The 20,821-nt window shown below is 43.8% G+C and overlaps 2 protein-coding genes across 2 annotated transcripts; both read right to left on the reverse strand.

Moving 5' to 3' along the window:
* Positions 1–7,034: 7,034 nt before the first annotated feature.
* LOC122766602 (extracellular calcium-sensing receptor-like) lies at positions 7,035–15,002 on the reverse strand. The gene is made up of 9 exons (XM_044021593.1): positions 14,729–15,002; positions 14,194–14,488; positions 14,000–14,086; positions 13,544–13,814; positions 8,973–9,175; positions 8,618–8,893; positions 8,310–8,537; positions 8,101–8,224; positions 7,035–8,022 (listed from the first exon to the last, which is right to left on the reverse strand). The coding sequence occupies exons 1-9, from the start codon at positions 14,953–14,955 to the stop codon at positions 7,112–7,114; spliced, it is 2,622 nt and encodes an 873-aa protein (XP_043877528.1). The 5' UTR covers positions 14,956–15,002; the 3' UTR covers positions 7,035–7,111.
* Positions 15,003–18,568: 3,566 nt separating this feature from the next.
* Positions 18,569–19,984, reverse strand: LOC122766164 (P2X purinoceptor 7-like). Its single transcript, XM_044020824.1, has 4 exons — positions 19,724–19,984; positions 19,331–19,400; positions 18,890–19,044; positions 18,569–18,731 (listed from the first exon to the last, which is right to left on the reverse strand). The coding sequence occupies exons 1-4, from the start codon at positions 19,849–19,851 to the stop codon at positions 18,569–18,571; spliced, it is 516 nt and encodes a 171-aa protein (XP_043876759.1). The 5' UTR covers positions 19,852–19,984.
* Positions 19,985–20,821: the final 837 nt, after the last annotated feature.

The following is a 20,821-nucleotide window of genomic DNA, read 5'->3' on the forward strand; positions in this document are numbered from 1 at the left end:
CACCACATTTTATGTGTTTGCAGTGTTGTTCATTTTTGCACACCACCTATCAGGGCAAATGTAGAAGCTCTAAGGGCAGGGCTTAAATCTATTTATTATATTTATATTTAATTAATCTCTTAATCTCTTTATTTATTTAATTAAACACAAAGTTTGCCATTTTTGTCAGCAGGGGGCACTCCATCACAGCAATACCAAAAAACCTAGTTTGATTTCATGAGGCATTATGGTAATTGTATAGTAAAAAAAGAATTGGCAGCAGAACACAGCAATTAGCAATGAGTAGTTATGATTGATTAGTAACAAAGAGAGAGTGATGGACTTTTTAACCAGATTGTTTAAGAGTTTTAAGAACAACAGTGATGTACTATGACCTGGAAGTGCAAATCAGTATTACAAAGTGTGAAACACTTTTACAAATACTGAAACAAATTAACAAAAGTTAAAACAAATTTACATTTTCTAAAACACATTTACAAAACCCACAGTCCATAGGGAAAGGGAATGTCCCAAATGCTGTGAGTGACCCGGAAATGATGCTGAGCAGTCAATTCTTGACTTCTGTGTGTAGTAAGAATGGATACTTTTGACTGAGTGAGGTTTTGTCCGTTTTGTGGGAAAAATATTTACCATTTAACGCCATATTTCTATTCATGTGAACGGTCTTTGGCTTTTTTCAAAGGCGTCAAACAGGTGGAAGGATTGGATATGCTGCAACATTGCATTTGCCTTTTCATGGAGGGCCACTTGTACGATGTTAGAGAGTTTACATGGTGTCAATACCAGCGTGAGGACTCTCAAAAGTAAGCTCAATGAAGCCAGTTTTTTACCACAGAAAGTTTTTTTCTTCTGCAAACGCTGTTATCAACACAATCAGACTGGAACATCATGGACCTGGACAACTGTTGGGTTACCGCACAAAGTGGCAGGTACTTAAACAGAAGTACTGTCTTCAAGTAAAGAAAGAAATCAATACTCCTCTGTCTCTCTGGGGCGTTCCTGCAGATTGGTATGTATAAATTCATCGTTTAAAGATGTTGATGGTAATTGAATGTATTCGGGCACTAAATTATGTGTGCTATTCTCGTAGAGGCCGTGATAAATTGTTGGCCCGTATTCAGCCACTGTGCCCTGGATCTGCGCTGCTGTTTTGGCTCCGTTTAATTTGTGGATGCTCCGGACTCGCAGGCGGGACTTCGACTCCTGTGATCTATTAATAGATACGTCCTGCCCTGCGCAAACGTGAATGGGGATGAGACTGACAGTGTTAAGGGGCATCAATTATTGAAATGTGCTTTATATAGTTTATTATTTTGTATCATTTTGTGTTTGTTTGTATTTTTGGTATTCTTAATTATTTTGGTTTCCTCCATACCAGTCCTGTGTATTGCTGGGGGAATTTCACCCCAAGGAATTATAGAATAATGTATCGATGTAATGTAAGGGCAACACAGGTTCGTTGACACACAGGACAGAGAGCGGGTTCTATGTTACAAAATATAATTTATTTTATTTAACAACATATTACGTTTTCCTAACACAATAACAACAATGCTTCCAAAGGCACAACCAATAATCAATATAAGAACAGGACTGGGGCTTACCACGGTGGCAGAAAAAAGGGAAAATCCAACACAACACCACCCGTAACACAACACACCAAACACGGACTTGTGAAAAGATACCACCACCAGGGAGTTGGGCTGTCACACGTGTCGACCCACAGCACCTGTTAAACAAAAGAAGAAAAGGGAACTAATTTACTCGAAAATAATACTGACAAAGTACATACACAAACAAACAAACAAACCAACAACCAAACAGCCAAACCCCAAATATATAAACACTTAAATCACAACACGACAAACATAACACATCTTAATTTACATCCAAAATAATCTAATAACAAAAAATTATAACAACTAAACAAAAGTAAATAAAACCAACTAATAAAGATCAAGTAAACTCAACAAAAAATTCCAAAAAAAAGAAAGAGACAAAACACATACTATAATCCAGGAAAATAAGCGCTAGAAACACAATACACTATTAAATGGTGGTGCCTGCTGGAGCTATTAAAAACAGTAGGCCCGGCCAACGAGTCAAGGACGGCCGAATAATTACTCCTACGAGATATTCAGCTCCCCCATCGGAGCGGAAAAGCCGGCAATAAAGCACCCTCTCTTTCTCCACCATGCGATCCCATTGGCGTAACAGCACCACAGCTGACCTGGAAATCTGTCGCCTTTTCGCTGGGGAAGGCCAAATTCCTCTCCTCCAAAACACCAGGACATCCTTCAGGAGGGGGTCAGTCTCCTGCAAGGAACCAATGTCCAAGGCAGAACGCCCCGGGAGGACGGAGACCACAGACTGGGTTGCAGAGGTCACAGGATCACACCGTGCAGCTTCCTGGAGAACGCTGGGGACAAAAGTGCCAGTCCGGGCCTGTCCCCCAGCAGATACTCTCGAAATTTTTCGGTCAAGGCCCACTTAAAATGGCCCCGCTAAAAATTCCAATTTCATGGAGATGTAATTATCCATGTTACGCTCTGTGGGTCAGCGCGGCTGGCATATGCCACTGGTCTAACACCACTGTCAGTTTCTTGAGAGAGAACGGCACCAAGGCCGCTATGGCTGGCATCAATCTCTAAAATGAATGGGCGTGAGAAGTCTGAATAAGTCAGCACTGGGGAGAAGACCAGCCTGGACTTCAAGGCTTCAAAACTTTCCTCACACTGCCGTGTCCATGCTGCACCAAGAACTTGTCCCGATCCTCTCTTGGACTTTGTGCCTGCAAGGGCTAGCTAGTTTGGCAAACCCCTCCACAAAGTGCCGGTAATAGCTGGCGAAGCCCAAAAAGGAGCGCAGGTCGGACACCTGATGGGGATGCTGCCACTTGGCCACTGCCGCAATTTTTGCAGGGTCTGTGGAGACACCAGTGCTGGAGATAACATGGCCCAAGTAATTCACTCTCTCTCGGAAAAAGGCACATTTCTCCAACTTGGCTTTCAGGCCTTGATCTTGGAACCGGCAGAGGACTAATTCCAGCCGCTGCAGGTGCTGTGCAACGGAGGACGAGTACACGATGATGTTGTCCAGATAAAGCAACAATGACTGGCCTTGCTGATCCCCGAATATCCTCTGCATCAGCCCCGGAACGTGCTTGTGGTAACCCATGTGGGTAGACTAACCACCTGGGCACCACTCAATGTACCAAGGCAAGTCTGCGGATGAAGAAGAATTGACCAACATTGACCACGGGGACATGGGCTGTACCCCGACATGTTTTAACAAGGCAAGGAGACAAGCAAACCAGCAGGCAAACTGGACTCCGAGGGCTCAAACAAGGCAACTTGATCAGGGGCCTGCTCAGGACAAGTACTGGCAACCAGCTTCATGACCCCTCCAGGTATACGCACTGGCTGTCTACCTCAAACCCTCACAGTACCAGCAAGATACTGTGGAGCATGAGCAACCAACTGATGGCACTTCTGTAAGGCTTCCACGACTGGGTTTGGGGCCTGGGACACCGATGGAAGATCAAACAGGGAGGCACCATAAGTCCCAAAGAGCTCTCGATAGCATCGGCGAAGGATATTCATCCCCAAGATCCCAGGAACAGATGACAGCGCCCCTGGGGGATCTTTAACTACCAGCACCCCACAGTGGGGCATGACCTTACCGCACAAGGCCACATCCAGCTCCAGGTAGCCTACGTAAGGAATAGCGAGGCCATTACAAGACAGGAGGCAAACATGACCCCAGTGTGCAAACTGTTCAAGGAAAAAGCTTTCCGTAACGGTGAACACCATGGACCAAGTGTCCACGGAGCAAGAAACAGTGACTCCACTGAAGGAAACATTGATATTCGGGCAAGACGGCATTAACACTGCAATACCGCCTTGAGCCTGTAAGCTCCCCATCTGAGCGGTGGGTCGGAAGCTCAGTGGGTATCAGTTTTCCGACGGAGGAAAGGAATGGACAGCATGAGCAGTGGAACCAGTTACAGAGTTTGCACGAGCCCAAGGGGAAGCCCACTTTGCCCCACACTCACGAGCAAAATGGCCTGGCTTCTGACATCTTCGGCAAATGACTGGGCCATTGGTGTATACAAATACCCCAGACGCATACAAGGCCACACCACGCCCTCACCTCGGCCGTTCGGACCACCTTTCTGTAATGCTGGTGCCCTCCTACAAAACCCTACTAAAGCGAAGCAGATCAGTGAAAATACAAACCAGGACTTGGCCAGAGGGCGCAGTTTCGGCACTTAAGGACTGCTTTGCATGTACAGACTGGGGGGTATTCAAGACAGGAGCCTCCCAGGGAGTTCAGATTGACATTCATGAGTATGCTGAGGCGGTAACCGGCTACTTCGCTAAGTGCACAGAGGATGTTACTGTACTGAAGACCTTCACTGCACATGGCAACCACAAACCATGGATGACTTGAGAGGCGCGCTCGCTACTGACAGCCCGTGATGCAGCCTTCAGGACGGGGGACAAGATTGCTCTCCGTTCAGCTAGGTCTGCGCTCACCAAAGGGATCAAGGCAGCGAAGCGTACCTACGCTGAAGGAATCCAGGGTCACCTCTGTGACAGAGGGAACACCAGATGGATGTGGCAGGGGGTCCAAGCGCTGACGGATTACAAGTCCAAGCAGCCGGTCGACGACGACGACGCTTCACTACCAGACAGGTTTAACAACTTCTTTGCACGTTTCGAAGCACCACACCTTACAACCAGAGGGAGGCACGGCCCTTCTCCAACTGCTGCGGGGCCAGCGCTCATCATCAGTGCAGCAGACCCACGGAAAACCCTCATGAGGGTCAACCCACGGAAAGCGGCAGGCCCAGATAACATCCCGGGACGTGTGCTCAGAGACTGCACTGAAGAGCTGGCAGAGGTACTGACCGACATTTTCAACATCTCCCTCAGCCAGGCCATCGTCCCCAGGTGCTTCAAAACATCCACCATTGTACCTGTTGCGAAGAAACCAGTTGTATCCTGTCTAAACGACTACCGTCCCGTCGCACTGACATCTACTGTGATGAAGTGCTTCGAACGGCTCGTCAAATCACACATCACAGCCAGCCTCCCTGCAACACTTGATCCATACCAGTTTGGCTATCGTCCAAACCGCTCCACAGAGGACGCAATATCCACCACCTTGCACTCCGTCATCACTCATCTGGAACATAGAGACACGTACGCCAGAGTCCTGTACATTGACTTCAGCTCAGCCTTTAACACGATTGTCCCTCAGAGACTAATGGAGAAACTTCTTCTACTTGGCCTTAACACTGCCACATGTCTCTGGATCCTGGACTTTCTGACTGAGAGACCACAGACGGTCCGTGTTGGAAAAAACATCTCCAGTTCCATCACACTGAGCACTGGATCCCCCCAAGGCTGTGTGCTCAGCCCACTGCTGTTTACACTGCTGACACATGACTGTGCACCCAGACACGAGGGGAACCAGATCATCAAGTTTGCGGACGACACCACCGTGGTGGGACTCATCCACGGAAGTGAGGAAGCTATGTACAGGGACAACGTTCAACACCTGGAGGACTGGTGCAGGGAAAACAATCTGCTGCTCAACATGGACAAAACGAAGGAGATGATCATCGACTTCCGGAAGTCACAACCAGAGCACGCCCCCTTCAGCATCAGCGGCCGTACAGTGGAGAGAGTGGAGAACATCAAGTTCCTAGGAGTGCAGATCTCGCAGGACCTAAGCTGGAATAAGAACACCTCTTATATCACAAAACGGGCCCAGCAGAGACTATACTTCCTGAGGAAGCTGAAACAAAGCTCTCTCCCACCCAGCATCCTCACGACCTTCAACAGAGGTGTAGTTGAGAGCGTCCTGACATACTGCATCTCCACATGGTACTCCAGCTGCAGTATGTCAGACAAAAAAACCCTGCAGAGGATCATCAGGGGGGCGGAGAGGGTCATCGGAGTTTCCCTCCCCTCTATCCAAGAACTATTCCAGTCCCGCTGCAAGAAGAGGGCAATGACCATCGTCAATAAAAGGCAGAACCAACAGACTGATCAACAGCTTTATTCCACAAGCTGTCAGAATGCGACAATCACTATTGCACCTTAATCTGTTCTGCTTTATTTCTCTCCAGCCTTGTTTTCTTCTTTTCTCTTCTTGTAATTACATAGCATTTCACTTGGCACTTTAACTGTACTGCAATTTAACAGGCTGCTGCTATATATCATTTACATTGATCTCTACACTGACTATGTGGTCAATTGCTGCTTAACGTCTTAGGGAAGTGTGAATGTGCGTGTGTCGGGGGGGGGGGTGGGGTGTAAATGTGTATTTAAATATTTAAATCCTTAGATCCCTGTGAAACACTCTCTCTTTTTGTTGCACTACTTGTTGTATGTACAGCTTAATGACAATAAAAGTGATTTGATTTTGATGTATGAAGACAGTGAGACAGTGATGAGGTGTGCAGTTGGAGGTATAGATGGGTACAAGGTGAAGCTGGATTTCATCAGGGATCAGCCCTGAGCCCTTTCTTGTTTTACTATGGTGATGGACAGTTTGACAGATGAGGTCAGGCAGGAGTCTCTGTGGACTGTGTTGTTTGCAGATAACATTGTAATGTGTAGTGAGAGGAGGAGAAAGGTAGACGTGAGCCTGGAGAGGTGGAGGTCTGCACTGTAGGGAAGAGGAATGAAGTTTAGTTATGATTTGAAGACCCTCAATTGAGGGAGCTTTGCCCCCTCTTGCCTTGTGAAGAGCTGGTCCCTCTGAGCACAACAAAGAAAAAGTGCACTTTGCAATGTCAAAAGGTATCACAGATGTTAAGAGTGAAGAAATCACTGACCCCATGTTTTTGATATCTTCATATTTAAGCAGATAAACATAAATACATGTGTTTGATATGTTCATATTTTAGCAGATAAACATAAATACATACACTTTTTTTGCGACTGTCAGTCTTACAAACCACCCGTTCATAGCTTTTGCTGATTGATTGAAGGTTTGAAAAATGAAAACACAAAATCATATCACTTATAAAACATTTTATTAATGGTTCAGTAAAATTCCGGAGTGGTAATTGGCAGACAACTCTTGGATACAGTTTTCATGACTTGGTGCCTCGACCCATGATGGCTTTCTTTGTGTTTCTCTCTGGTCTACACAAGATGATGTAACACTTGGGTCCTAACAGTGCCACCAAGATGCCCAAACTGGAGGCCAGGATGGCAAATACCTCCACTGCATCTGCATATTTGCCTGGTGAGCTGATGTAAGCAGGGACAAAGGCCACCCACACTGCACAGAAGATCAGCATGCTGAAGGTGATGAGTTTGGCCTCATTGAAACTGTCTGGAAGATTCCTTGCTAGAAAAGCTAACAAACAACTGAGGACAGCCAGTAAACCAATATAACCAAGTAAAACTGCAAAACCAACTGTGGACCCAACTACACACTCATACACTATCTTGTCACTGTGATACTGGGTGTTTTTATGAGGCACTGGTGAAGCAGAGACAAGCCAGACAGTGCAGATTGCTGCTTGAACAGAAGTCAGAACCAGAACTGTCCCTCTCTGCTGCGCAGCACCAAACCACTTCAGACTGGACTCACCACCTGGTTTGGAGGCCCTGAACACAGCCAGAACCACCAGGGTTTTCACCAGGATACATGAGACACAAAGCACAAAGCTAATGCCAAATGCTGCGTGTCTTAGTTGGCAAGTCCATGATCTGGGTCGTCCAATGAAGAGCAATGAACACAAGAAACACAATTTGAGTGACACCAAAAGAAGAAAACTGAGTTCTGAATTGTTGGCACGAACTATAGGTGTGCTATGATGATGGATGAAGATGCCCAGAACAACAACACAGATAAATGTGCCCAACAGTGAGATGGTTGTCAAGCAGATACCCAGAGGCTCATGGAAGGAGAGGAACTCTGTTTTCTTAGGAAGACAGTGGTCATGCTGGGGGCTGGACCAGAAATCTTCTGGACAACTGGTGCACTCCATGGAGTCTGAGAAAAGAGAAAATATTATGACATACATGTTTGTACAAAATCTCTGCACTGTGGTGTTTAAAACTTTATACTGACCAGTTGTATTGCTGATCTTTCCCTCAGAACAAGGGACACAGTCAAAACAACACTCAGGTTCCCCCTTCTTTCTGGCCATGCGGGTACCTGGAGGACAGCTCTCACTACACACTGACCGAGGAGGCTGTGTGGAGAAAAATCAGGATCTGTGAGACTAATGTGTAATGACTAAGGTAAAGCGATGGTAGTCTGAAAAAGTAAGAAATAACCTGTTTGGATTCAACGTTCCAGAAGATTTTGTCAACATCCAGTGTAAGTTCTTCTCCTTTGAAGGCTGACCTCTTAAACTCACCCACTCTCTGAACTTTAGTTCTTCCATCAGGGAGCCACACCCAGTTCATGATGTCATATATTGGTAAAGGATCACCATTTTCATCAAATGACACTTGATCACCAAAAGATGTGGTGAAATTGACTTTTTCCAAGTAATACATCATCTAGGAAAATCCAGATTAGGGACAAAAAAGAAAACTGAAAATGAGGATTTATTCTATTTATTTGCAAACTGATATCTCACCTGCCATGGCTCCATTCTTTGCAAATGAGCACAGGTGTTGTTGCTGAAAGGCCCTCTCCCTGGCTCACACTGTAGCATGTCATCAAGAGCATACGCCAGAGCATACACAGCCTTATACACGTTATACTCTGGCCTGAGGTTTGAAACATCCACCAATTCATTCTTCACATTCTCTTCAGCTTCCTCTCCAGTGCATAATTCTCCTCCAGCTTCCACCCAACCTGCTGGAGGTGGTGCAAATCTACACTGAAATGTGTATTCCCAAAACTCATTCACCTGAAAAAATGTGTTTTTTGAAATAATGACAATTTTTTTACTAGAAGTTCCATATCAGATTGAAACATTTCATTCTCACCATGCTATTCCCATCGGTGTTGTTGTGATGTAGGTCAGGACGTATTTGTAACAGGAAGTCCCTGAGCCCTGGTATTTCTCCTCGACGAATGGCGATCCCCAGTGTTCCAGCCAGGTACGGCATGAGATGGGGAGCCTGGAGCACAGCAGCTGATGACCAGGCTTCACTGGCAATCCACTGCAGGCCTGTCACATTCTGTTTCACTATCTGTGAATTGCATAAGTAGTACATAATTATGTACTTTCATACCGATATAGTGTAATTTATTTTATTACATTACATGTCATTTAGCAGTAAGCCAAACTATAAAGTGCTAGTCATAAGTGTGATGTACAAGTATGTGCTTTTTCTTCTTGTGTTGTCACCATCTTAGTCGAGGTAGAGTCGAAAGAGATGTGTTTTTAGTCAACAGCTGAAGGAGCCAGGACAGCGAACAGTCGTGAGTTTGGCGAATGCTTCTGCAATCCTCTCAGTGAGAGGGCAGCAAGCCGGTTTGCCGATGCAGAGCGGAGTGAGCGGGCTGGGGTGATTTTTGATGATCTTTGATCATGTCCTTGATGTAGGCTGGACCAGATCCGTTTGTAGCATGGAACGAAGGATGACACTCTCTCCACCGGGTCTCCGTTGATGCAGAAAGGAGCATGATCCATCTGGTTCTTCCTGGAGTTGAAGATGATTTCTTTGGTTTTGGTGGTGTTCAGGAGCAGGTTGTTGGCCTGACACCATACGGACAGATGTTGGACCTCCTCCCCGTAGGTGGTCTCGTCTCCCCCAACACTGTGGTGTTGTCCGCAAACTTGATGATGTTTGTGGTATGGCGTGGGACACAGTCGTGGGTGTACTGGGCATACAGGAATGGGCTCCACACACAGCCTAGAGGAGTGCTAGTACTGAGCATAAGAGGAGAGGAGAGGAGAGGTGGGGGCCAATCTTCACAGGCTGTGAAGATTTGTTTGAGAGAAAGTCTTTAATACAGACACAAGTGGAAGATGGGAGGTGCAGGTCCAGCAGCTTCTCTGTCAGAATATCCGGTGTTATTGTGTTGAATGCTGAGCTGTAGTCTATGAAGAGTACTCTTACATAGTTTCCAGGATGTTTCAGGTGGCTCAGCGTGGTATGCAGGGTGATGGCAATGTACCGTACTAGTGGAGCAGTTTCTCCTGTAGGCGAAGTGGTGGGGGTCGAAAGCAGCAGGGAGACAGGTCTTGATGTGCTGCAGGACCAGCCTCTCGAAGCATTTCATCACAACTGCTGTCAGAGCAATGGGCCTGTAGTTCCTGGGGTCGCTGTTGCCAGATGTTTTGGGGATGATGGTTGCGGGTTTGAGGCAGGTCGAGACTGCTTGGATTAATGAGAGGTTGAAAACTGTGTTGAGGATCCCTGTGAGCTGGCCAGGGATCTGCGAGAATCTTCCCACACACTGTGGGGTCCAGTGGCTTTCCTCTGGTTCACCTGGCGCAGTACTCTCCTCACGTCATGTTTTTTGGAGAGTCAGTGAGGTGGTGCTGTGAAAAGTCTGATGATGCTGAAGTGAAGCAGAGTGAAATTACAGAGGTTTTAGTGAAGAGATGCCGAGGCGACTTTAGTTTGGCACTATCAATGAAAATATATGAAAAGCAATTATTAAACCCATTTAATTTTATTAACATGACACTATTGGTCTAATAAAAACTTGTTTTGAATTTAAAAAAATAAAAAAAGATTAAAAAATCAATATATTTGGGGCATTTTACTCGTCAGAGACAACTCTGTGCTTCAGCATGTTCAGGGCCATAGCTCCGGCTGTGATTGGCCAATCTGGGTGATTGACAGCTCGTTGTAATCATCAAAGCCAATAAGACCAGGCTGCGGTGTCCGCATGCTCATACACCCTGCACCGCCTAATATCCCTTTCAACACCTCCCCACCAAGGCAGCGCAAGATCACAGAGGTGATCTTCTACAGTGCTTCACCCGAGAAGGCTCCATGACAGGGTGGCAACAGCTGGAGGTCAGCATTGCAATAGGCTGCTTACACACTTTGTGGCTGTTTTTGAGATCATCCTCAGTGGAGCGAGGCAAGTGGTTAGATGCTTGAGGTTACCAGCTGGGTGACGGGTATCCTGCAGACAGCCCCATGTACAGCAAGGCACCTCAAGTGCCTAGACAAGCTTACTCAGTGGGCAAGAATGAAGATCAAGCCTGCAAAGTCTCGGAGCCTTTCGATCAGGAAAGGAATGATGAGTGATAGGCTATTGTTCATGGCAGGTAGAGAGAAGATCCCACTCCTATCAGAGCAACCTATCAGAAGCCTCGGGAGAGAGTACACAGCTGACCTTTCTGACCAACATGTGGGGAGGTTAGTGCAGAAGTAGCTGGCACACGGCATGTCAAGGCTGGTACAAAGTCTCAAGGAAAGAGAGGTAGGCCTTGATAACGGAGGAAGTTGTTTGAATGGACCAAAAGTGCTACCTCATTAAGGCTGTGTTCCAGGGAAAACAGGGGTCATGGACCCAGTTAGAGGACACCATCCACAGGGTCCTTATCTGGAAGGACATCTGGCAAGCCCCACAGGCACATGGTTTGGGAGTGAAGACAAGTTCCCCCTGTGCAGCAAAAACAACGTAGGCCTCCAACACATCCTGTCAACATGTGGAGTGGCACTGGGGCACATCAAGGAATATTTCACCGATTTGCATTTAGCTCTGTATTACTAGAATAGGTAAAAATTGTGCTTCCCATCCTCAGATTCATCGAGTCGAGAAAGTCTTCTTTTTGTTACATACCCACAAGTTTTTGTTACATGCACACAAGTCAGCAGAGGGCCATCAAGGAGCTAGCAGAGGAGGCTTAAGCCAGGAGGAGGAGTCAAGGGTATTTTCAATTCCAGTCTATTAATCAACCCAAGCCAAAACCTGAATATTTCCCTTTTGAAAGCCTCATTCCAGCTGGATAGCCCCACTGTACCCCAAGCTTTTAAAATTGTATTTATAAACCTCTTGACAAACAAGCGACCCTCGACCCAGATGTTTTTTGCTGTTCACTGACCTATATCCAATATGCCCTTAATTTCTAAAATCCTTGAAACGGCAGTTGCAAACCAGTTATGTGAATATCTGCACAGTAACAGCCTGTTTGAGGATTCAGATTATGTCATAGCACAGAAACAGCCCTAAAAACCTTCTCTTGACCTAAAAAAATGTTGACACCATTGATCATGATATTCTATTGCAGATACTCAAACAGACTCAATGGTACTGCCCTCTGCTGGTTTAAATCATACTTATCAATACTTATACCGATTTTTTCATGTTAATGATAATGCCTCATTGCAAACAAAAGTTAATTGCGGAGTTGCACAGGGCACAGTGTTGGGCCTATACATTTTACCTTGTATATGCTTCCTTGAGGGAACATTATTAGAAAGCATCATTGTTAAGCAGATGACATATTTATATATCAATGAAGCCGGATGAACTAAATTAGGTTTTTCAACAAACTTGACAGACAAACTTTCTGACCATATTGTCACAGATGTATCGCCATGGCTTCCAGTTCCACTGTGAGGTACCTTGGAATTATTTTTGACCAGGACATGTCAACTGACCATAAAAGTATTTTCCAGAACAGCTTTCTTCCACCTTTGGAACATTGTGAAAATGATAAACATTCTGTCCTTAAAGGACGCTGAAAAACTAGTTCATGTTTCCTCTTTTGTTACATCGAGATTAGATTACTGTAACTCCTTATTTTCAGGATGTTCCAACAAGTCTGTTATAACCCTCCAGTTAATTCAAAATGCTACAGCAAGAGTTCTGACTAGTTCTGAGTTCTGGAACTAGAAAGAGAGATCATATCACTCCAGTGTTAGCTTTTTTACATTGGCTCCCTGTACAGTTTAGAATTCAACTTAAAATCCTCCTCCTCATTTACAAAACACTTAATGATCAGGCCCCTTCATACCTGAAAGAACAAATTTTACCATATCATCCTAACAGATTACTTAGGTCTGCTTAAATGCAGGCTTACTTCTAACTCCCTCACACTCTTGATATGAATATGAATTGTTACATCTTGTTATTTTTCTCCCCTACTTTTTACTTTTGCTCGTTCTATCCTCAGTCTGCAGGTACCTGTGACTCCTTGGCTGAAGGTTCCAGATCCAGTTTATAGGCGTCAGTAGTAGTATTGTCATGATTATTAAGCTATGATTAAAACTGATATCAGTATAGTATGCTTTGCAAAACATTCAACTGCTTAAATTCATTGTAATACCCCACATTTTTCCTCTCATCTCAAAAGCTCAGTTTACATTCTGGGTAATTTCATAGGCCAGGAGCAGTTTTCCAAAATGACCGATATTCCTATTAAACAATCCTGAAAAAGGAAGCAAGAGTTGCAACTCTGCATTTGGGTCGATAAAGAAAACACAGCATTTTCTGCAAGTGTGTCACACAGTAACATTAGCAGAGAGATGCATAACTGTAATTTGTCCTAGTGAGCGGTTAACACAAAATGTGTATGACTATATATTATGACTACATATGATTTTACAAAAACAACATTCTGTTTTAGAAAGAGCACAGTTACCACCTACCTCTTTCATGAGGTTAATCATGCGACTCTCGTGTGCAAACACAATCACCACCCGAGCTGTAGATTTCCTTATCACATCCACTATTCTCCTAATTTCAATGGGATCATAACGAGGCAAAATCTCTGTGTAAGCCAGACAACCTCCGGCAGTTGGACCCAGATCAGAATGAAAGGACCAAGCAGCGTTGTGTCCATAATCATCATCACTGATGAGCAGACCTGCCCAAGTCCAACCAAAGTGTTTTAGAATCTGAATCAAAGCATTCACCTATGTGGACACAGAGCAGAGGGATTAGTGCACAGGCTGGAATCACCTTTCACTAGAAATCCTGCTAAACAGGATAATCAAAGACCTGTAAAAGATGTACATTTTGCATTTTAATATATATAGTACACAGACATTATTGCACACAATTGATTGTATGTATTTAGATATTGCAAATAGATTTTCACCTGAAAAGAATCACTCGGGATCGTCCTAAAGAAAGATGGAAACTTTTGTCGATCACTCAGGCAGGAACATGTGGCAAAATAACTCACCTGTAAAACAAGACCATGTGTCAAAAAGGAAAAATTTAGAATGTTAAATGTTAATTACTCAATGGTCACACCTTCATTATATATGAAATGAAATCATACAAACTTACCAGAGGCACTCTGTACAAACCTAAGACTGTGGATATGGCAATTGAACGTGTAGAAGACGAACCACCCACAATCCCTAGGACTGGAGGAGTTCCTGCACAGTTCTCCTCTAATGTAACTTGCTCTTTTTGACCACTGATTAAGGTCAGTGCTGCACCAATTCCAGCCCCTACTTGGAGGCAGTTATCATACAGACTGTATCCCAGAGTGACATTTGGCAGCAGGTTTGAGTTTCTGTTGATCTCATCAATAGTAAAGGCCATGGTCTGAGACATCCTGAATCCTAACACATTAAAGCTGACACAAATATACAAATGTTTACCATTTAAAATGCATCATACAGTAGCCGTACAAAACTACACATGTTCCACAACTTCAGACACTACTGCAAATAAAGAGGTCAGTATCAATTCAATGCCTCACACAGGTCATATATATATGTATATATATATATATATATATATATATATATATATATATATATATATATATATAATGTTATTATCTCACATGAATAACAATATTCAAGCACCTTACCCATAGCAGGAAGACTGTTGTGGCTCTGAGGTAAAAGATGCATCAGCATAAACAGGAAAGAAGTGAAGTCTGAAAAGTCCACCTAGAATCACATCTCCAGTTTTGTGCATCCCATTTAGGTTAAACTGTCCCTGTAACTGACAAGAGGATGAATAAGAGGACACTGCAGAGCAAAAGCAGGACAACAAAATTAAAGAGAGGATACTGGTGTCTAAAAATGACCTCATGACTTTGCTCTGGTTCTTTCCAGTCTAAGTTCAGGCTCATCATAATATCACCGCATTTTATGTGTTTGCAGTGTTGGTGTTGCATTTTTGTACACCACCTATCATGGCAAAGGAAGAAGCTGTAAGGGCAGGGCTTAAATCATATCTTATCGGAGACTGAATAATTAATCTACTTATTTAAACTTTTTTTAAAAAACAAAGTTTGTCATTTCTGGCAGCGGGGGGCACTCAATCACAGCAATAGCAAAAAACCTAGTTTGATGTCATGAAGCATTATAGTAATTTACAGTAAAAAGCTTTGGCAGCAGAACACACCAAATAGCAATGAGTAGTTATGATTGATTAGGAACAAAGAGAGAGTGATGGACGTTTTAATCAGATTGTTTAACACTGTTTTGGAAAGTGTGAAAATGCTTGAAGAGTGTATGACCTAGATTTTCAAGACCAATGGTGATGCACTGTGATCTGGAAGTGCAAAGCAGTATTACAAAGTGTGAAAACACTTTTTCAAATACTGAAACAAATTAAAAACGTTAAAACAAATTTACATTTTCTAAAACAAATTTACAAAATGCCAACCCCTTTTACAAATACCAAAACAAAAGGTACTTAAACTGTCTACAAGTAAAGAAAGATGATGTGATGACTTTCCTTCGGGAGCTTAAAGGCCACATAGACCGGAAGCTCCAATTAACGCTGTGTTTGTGTGTGTATCTGCGTCATTACCTCGTTTATGAAACCCTAAAGTTTCAGAACAAACAGTTCAGCCACTGCTGAGAAAATAGTGTTGCATTGTTGTTCTGGGCTCTGCCAAGCGGATCTGCACTTCCCGAAGCTGATGATGTCATCAGAAATCCTCACCACTCCTCTCACCACCGTAGCTCCTCCTGGTGCAGGCACTACTCCGGGCACATCCGGTTGCGTAAATTCAACCGCAGAAGAAGAATTACTCTCGTTGTAGCTGCTGAGCATATTGGTTGAGAACATGTCTTCGGAAAAAAGATCAGTTTGCTCTGTTCTGGGTTGTAGTAAACAAGGAAAGACGCTCCACAAGCTCCCCACCAACGAGCAAACAAAAGCTCAGTGGATATTGTTCATTTTTGATGGGAATGCCCCTGCTACATTTCCCAAAATTCTCCATGTATGTGGCAACCACTTCACAGAGGATTGTTACACAAACTTCGCGCAATACAAAGCAGGGCACAGCACCACACTTCGCCTCAAAGAAGGAGCAGTGCCTACAATACATGCTGGATTACCTGCAGCACAAGTAAGTATTTCAAACAGTAATACTGTCTTTGTGTGCTCGTTCTGCCGTTTAGCATTAGCGATAGCCGGCTACTTGCTAAGCTACACGCGTTCGCTCGTGTTTCAATTGCGTGTATGTGTCTCTCCTATGCCGGTAAACACGGCTGTATTGTGGGTGACTATCCGGGGAGCACGTAGGTATGGAGGCTAATCACTATATGAGTTTTTCGGGAACCCTACACCGATAAACACGGCTGTATTTTGGGTGACTATCCGGGGAGCACAGAGCTAAGCAGGCTAAATGCTGTATAAGTTTGGGACCGTATTCGCTCGTTTCAATTGCGTGTATGTGTCTCTCCATGCCGGTAAATAAGGCTATATTGTGGGTGACTATCCGGGGAGCAAAGAGCTAAGCAGACTAATCGCTGTAGAAGTTTGGGACCGTGTTCGCTCGTTTCAATTGCGTGCATGTGTCTCTCTCACTTGTAAACACAATGTTATTCATGCGGTGTAGGAAACGTGTGTTTATGTTAAAGTAGGGAAAAAGTTATAGTCGAATTGGGGCAGATTCAGGAAAGGTAATGAAGTAGAAAGCCAGTCTTTTTAGCATGATCTGTATTATTGTTTTAACCTTTACTATTTTCCATACCAGGATCGTTTTATCCACACGGGCACACAAACAGAAGCTCCAAGTGTGAGAACATGTGCCACTCAACTGTCAATTGGGACCTTGAAAACACATGTGCACAGCCAAAGTAAGTAGAATTGAAATTTCATAAGAACCAAATTAGTAAAGAGCATGAAATGTTCACACATTGTATCTACTCCATAGGGACCCAGACACCAGTGTTGTCACATGAGACTGCTGGCACACAAACCACACTGCCTGAGTACATGTTTTCATCCACACCTATAAAGGGGCCAGGGTTTGGCCCACAAAAAAGAGCACGTGTTGAGTCAGAGGAGGAAGAGGGATTCACCTCACCAGAGTCACAAGTCGACCCAAATGACTCAACCTTTACTCCTGGCGGATCCCTAACAACACACGATTCAACAATGTCGTAAGTACTGTACAAGTTCACTAGGCTTGTCACTTCAGATCAAAGAAGTGAGGCTAAATGCTTTTTGTCTTGTTACATTTGTAGGACTGAAAGTGCTGTATACATGGATAAAAAATACATTGTATTTGAGTCCTGCCTGAGGGAGCTTTTTGACACATGTCCAGTGTGCAAGAGAAAATGCGAAGTGCAGCAGCAACAGAAGGGCACGTATGTTGCATTTCATCAAACGTGTCCAAAATGCAACTACTCCAGGAAGTGGCAAAGTCAGCCCATGATGAATAACACCCCAGTTGGCAATGTACAGTTATCTGCTGCTACATATTTCACTGGTGCATCCTTCATCCAGCTGGAAAAGGTAATACTATTAATGTTTTTGTCAAAATCATATGACACTTTCAACCAATAGACAATTACTAAACACTGTTTGTATTATTGTTATGTTAGCTATGCCGCGCCTTGCAGCTCCAGATTACTCATTATGACACCTTCCGGAAACATGCAAGGAAATACCTGGAACCTGCAATCGTCCACAAGTGGAAGAGTGACCAGCAGGTCCTTTTCTCCACATTGAAACCGGGGGGGAAAGTTCAAGTTGCAGGAGACATGCGTGCAGATTCACCAGGTAATGAAAAAAATCAGACCACCATCAAAATCATAAATACCAATTGTAAACATAAAAAAATCAATCACTAGTTTTTTTTCAAGAAATGAATTCATATTGTTCTGTTTACTTCAGGGCACTCTGTCTCATTGATCGGAATCTTTATATTTACATAGGTTGTACCTTGCATCCATGCATCACAACGAAAATTCCAGCCGTGAGCAGGCAACAACCGCTTTAGGCCAAGCTGTCTACAGAGTGTCGTATCCGAAGGCCAAGAAGGGAGAACCCACCGCGAAGCCGGTCAAAACAGACCCCACGTACAGTAAGTCACTAAAAATTTTTATTTACATTGAATAAAGCGTTATACAAAAACAGACAAATACTGACATTTCTTTTGGCTTTTTTTCCCTTTCTTATTAACTTAAATTAACACCTAACACAGCAAATAACACATTTAAATTGAAATAGCTGAAAATGTAATGACACAGTAAAGAAATTACTGTCTGAATGTAATGTCATGGTTCTCTGTTACATTTTAAAGACTATGTGGCTGAATTGATGAGGCTGGTGTTCGAGGAGGTGATGGAGGACCCAGAGTCTTTCGCAGAGGACATGAGGAAGATCGCCATCCCAGAGACCCTGTCAGCCCAGTATGACAGGCCCTTAAAGGAGGAAGTCATTGCCTCACACGTGACCCGCTTCAGTCAAGGGGTGGGCGGAAGCCAACATATTGTCCAGCCAAATCAGGAAACTCCTGGCGTATCCGGCACACAACACACGACGGGATGACAACTCGTACACGTCGTCCCAAATATCCCCAGCACCAGCTGACAAAGCTGCGGTATGCTAAATGCCGGTAGCGACTGAAAAGTAGATAGAAATGTAAAAATTAAATGCTGCTCTTGCACTGAGCACATTTTGTGTAAAAAGTATTTATTAAACATTTCAAAGACACAATTCTTTTATCACTTATGTGTGTTATGATTTAAACATGCCTCTTATTTGTATGTTACATACATACTCGTGTATTGTTCTTCCCCGCAAAGGCCCATAGTCTGCCCGGTAGATGTTGTTCATGTTCTGCAGTGTGTATGGGTTCAAACAGTTAGGCTCCAGGCCTGGATGGTAGGTCATGCATGTTGGTGTGTCCGGAAGCTCATTCATTCTTCGGATAACCTAAAAAGGGGCAGAACAATACTGTTACAGTAATGGCATAGAGTAATTAGGTGAAAATAGCTGGATCACTCAAAAGTGATGGATGATTACTGTAAAAAGGTAATTACAATCATAGTTACAAACAGGATTAGAGAAAATGGAGCTACATTGTAGTGCACTGGTCTAATTACAGGATTGAAAATAGTCAAATTTGTACTACATTGCTTTAAAAAAAATCTAAACTAACATTTACTAATCCATTTTTTTACAACACTAATTTAGTTATTGTTTATGGGCAAAAAAATACCTTAAGTGTTTCTTTACAGCAGACGTTCTCCCCTTCTGTGGGCATCGTCATGCAGTTCCCACAAGTGCACCTTCCAGAGATACAGTATTGTGTATGAAAAGTACAGTAACACATTTCATAGATTCAAGAGTTCTATTCATCAGTTACTCATATTACGTACAGGGGAACAAAACTACTTTCATTACAGTCCCACCATATATCTACACAAAATGTTAAAATTAGCGTTTCACCAAACAGTAAGTGATAAATTCTAAATAGAAAACAAAAAGACATGTACAGGTACTGCTGAAGCTTATACTGAGAAAAAATGGTGGGGGGAGGGGCGGGTTATCAAGCCTCAACCAGTGTCTCCCTCATACTGTATTGGAAATATACACAGAGAAAACATATTACCATTCTGAGGCGTCCTGCAGCAGTCTTTGTTGTGGAGGTGTTTCACTTGCGACAGTATCTTCTGTCTCTGGGTCAGACTCCGGGTCAAATGTGTAAGGGATTACGGCGCGGGGTCGTGACACAGCCATTTAACAATGTTTTGATAATGACAAGCAGAGCATCCATCGTGCCAGAGGGGGAGCTGCGTATCTGAGAACTGACGTGCTAAATACGTCACTTCCAGGTACCTAGCCAATCACAGGACAGTGGGAAAGCTCTCGTTGGCTGGCCAATCACAACACAGTCCACGTTCTGGGGGTGTGGTTTTGGTCTGAAACAGCGCGGCTGACGAGAGCGTCAGTGAGGAGATATTTTGATCGGCTCGTTTGCAGCGATTAGAAGGTTTTTAATCATGAAAACAAGTTAATATATGTAAGTAGACCTCCATAACTAACATATATGTGAGATACAAGCATTCGATGTCACCTTTAATCCACAAGGTTGCGAGAGGAGAGCATGCAGAGAGAGGGCAGAGAAATCAGAGAGCTCTCTCTATGAACTCAATCTACTCTCATTCCAGCTTCAGTACATGCATCTCATACTAAGCTGATATCTTGTTGACTTCATTTTAATCCACACAATATTTATTAAATGTCATTGAGTGAGCTTTTGAGGGAGAGTGAGATGTGGTAGTATCGCGAGACTGCGCAAGATTGTGCAATCAAACCAGACATGGTGGCGCGCATCTAAGTCAAACATTTCCACATCGTATACTATCAAGAAGAAAAAACAAAGGAAACAATACTTCCCACTCATATTTTCTTTCTTTACGTGAAGTGGGCAAACACGGGGGACTGGAGGATCTGGAGGATTATATCGACGAGTATTTTCAATGACTTGTCATGGGGAAACCAAAACAAACAGCAGTTACCCCATCCTCCAAGCGCAGTCGCCCGGAGGATTCCCCTGGAGCAGCATCATCCTCCGACAGCTAATTAATGGAGATCCTTTCCTCCAAACATACACTGAGGAAACAAGGCATCTCAGAGAAAAAAATGCTCACATAAAGGACACAATTGATCTACAGGCACACAGTATGAGGGAAAATCTGGTTTTCTC

Source organism: Solea senegalensis, linkage group LG3 (assembly GCF_019176455.1).
Source record: "Solea senegalensis isolate Sse05_10M linkage group LG3, IFAPA_SoseM_1, whole genome shotgun sequence".
Lineage (NCBI taxonomy): Eukaryota > Metazoa > Chordata > Actinopteri > Pleuronectiformes > Soleidae > Solea > Solea senegalensis.

Excerpts from the sequence above, each read along its gene's own strand:
- LOC122766602 (XM_044021593.1), bottom strand. The coding sequence starts at position 14,955 with ATGAGGTCATTTTTAGACACCAGTATCCTCTCTTTAATTTTGTTGTCC. Across the intron at positions 8,894-8,972 it reads ACACCGATGGGAATAGCATG|GTGAATGAGTTTTGGGAATA; the intron begins GTGAGAATGAAA and ends ACATTTTTTCAG. Across the intron at positions 8,225-8,309 it reads GGAACGTTGAATCCAAACAG|CCTCCTCGGTCAGTGTGTAG; the intron begins GTTATTTCTTAC and ends TTCTCCACACAG.
- LOC122766164 (XM_044020824.1), bottom strand. The coding sequence starts at position 19,851 with ATGGCTGTGTCACGACCCCGCGCCGTAATCCCTTACACATTTGACCCG. Across the intron at positions 19,401-19,723 it reads CTGCAGGACGCCTCAGAATG|GTGCACTTGTGGGAACTGCA; the intron begins GTAATATGTTTT and ends TATCTCTGGAAG. Across the intron at positions 18,732-18,889 it reads CGGGGAAGAACAATACACGA|TCGCTACCGGCATTTAGCAT; the intron begins GTATGTATGTAA and ends TCTACTTTTCAG.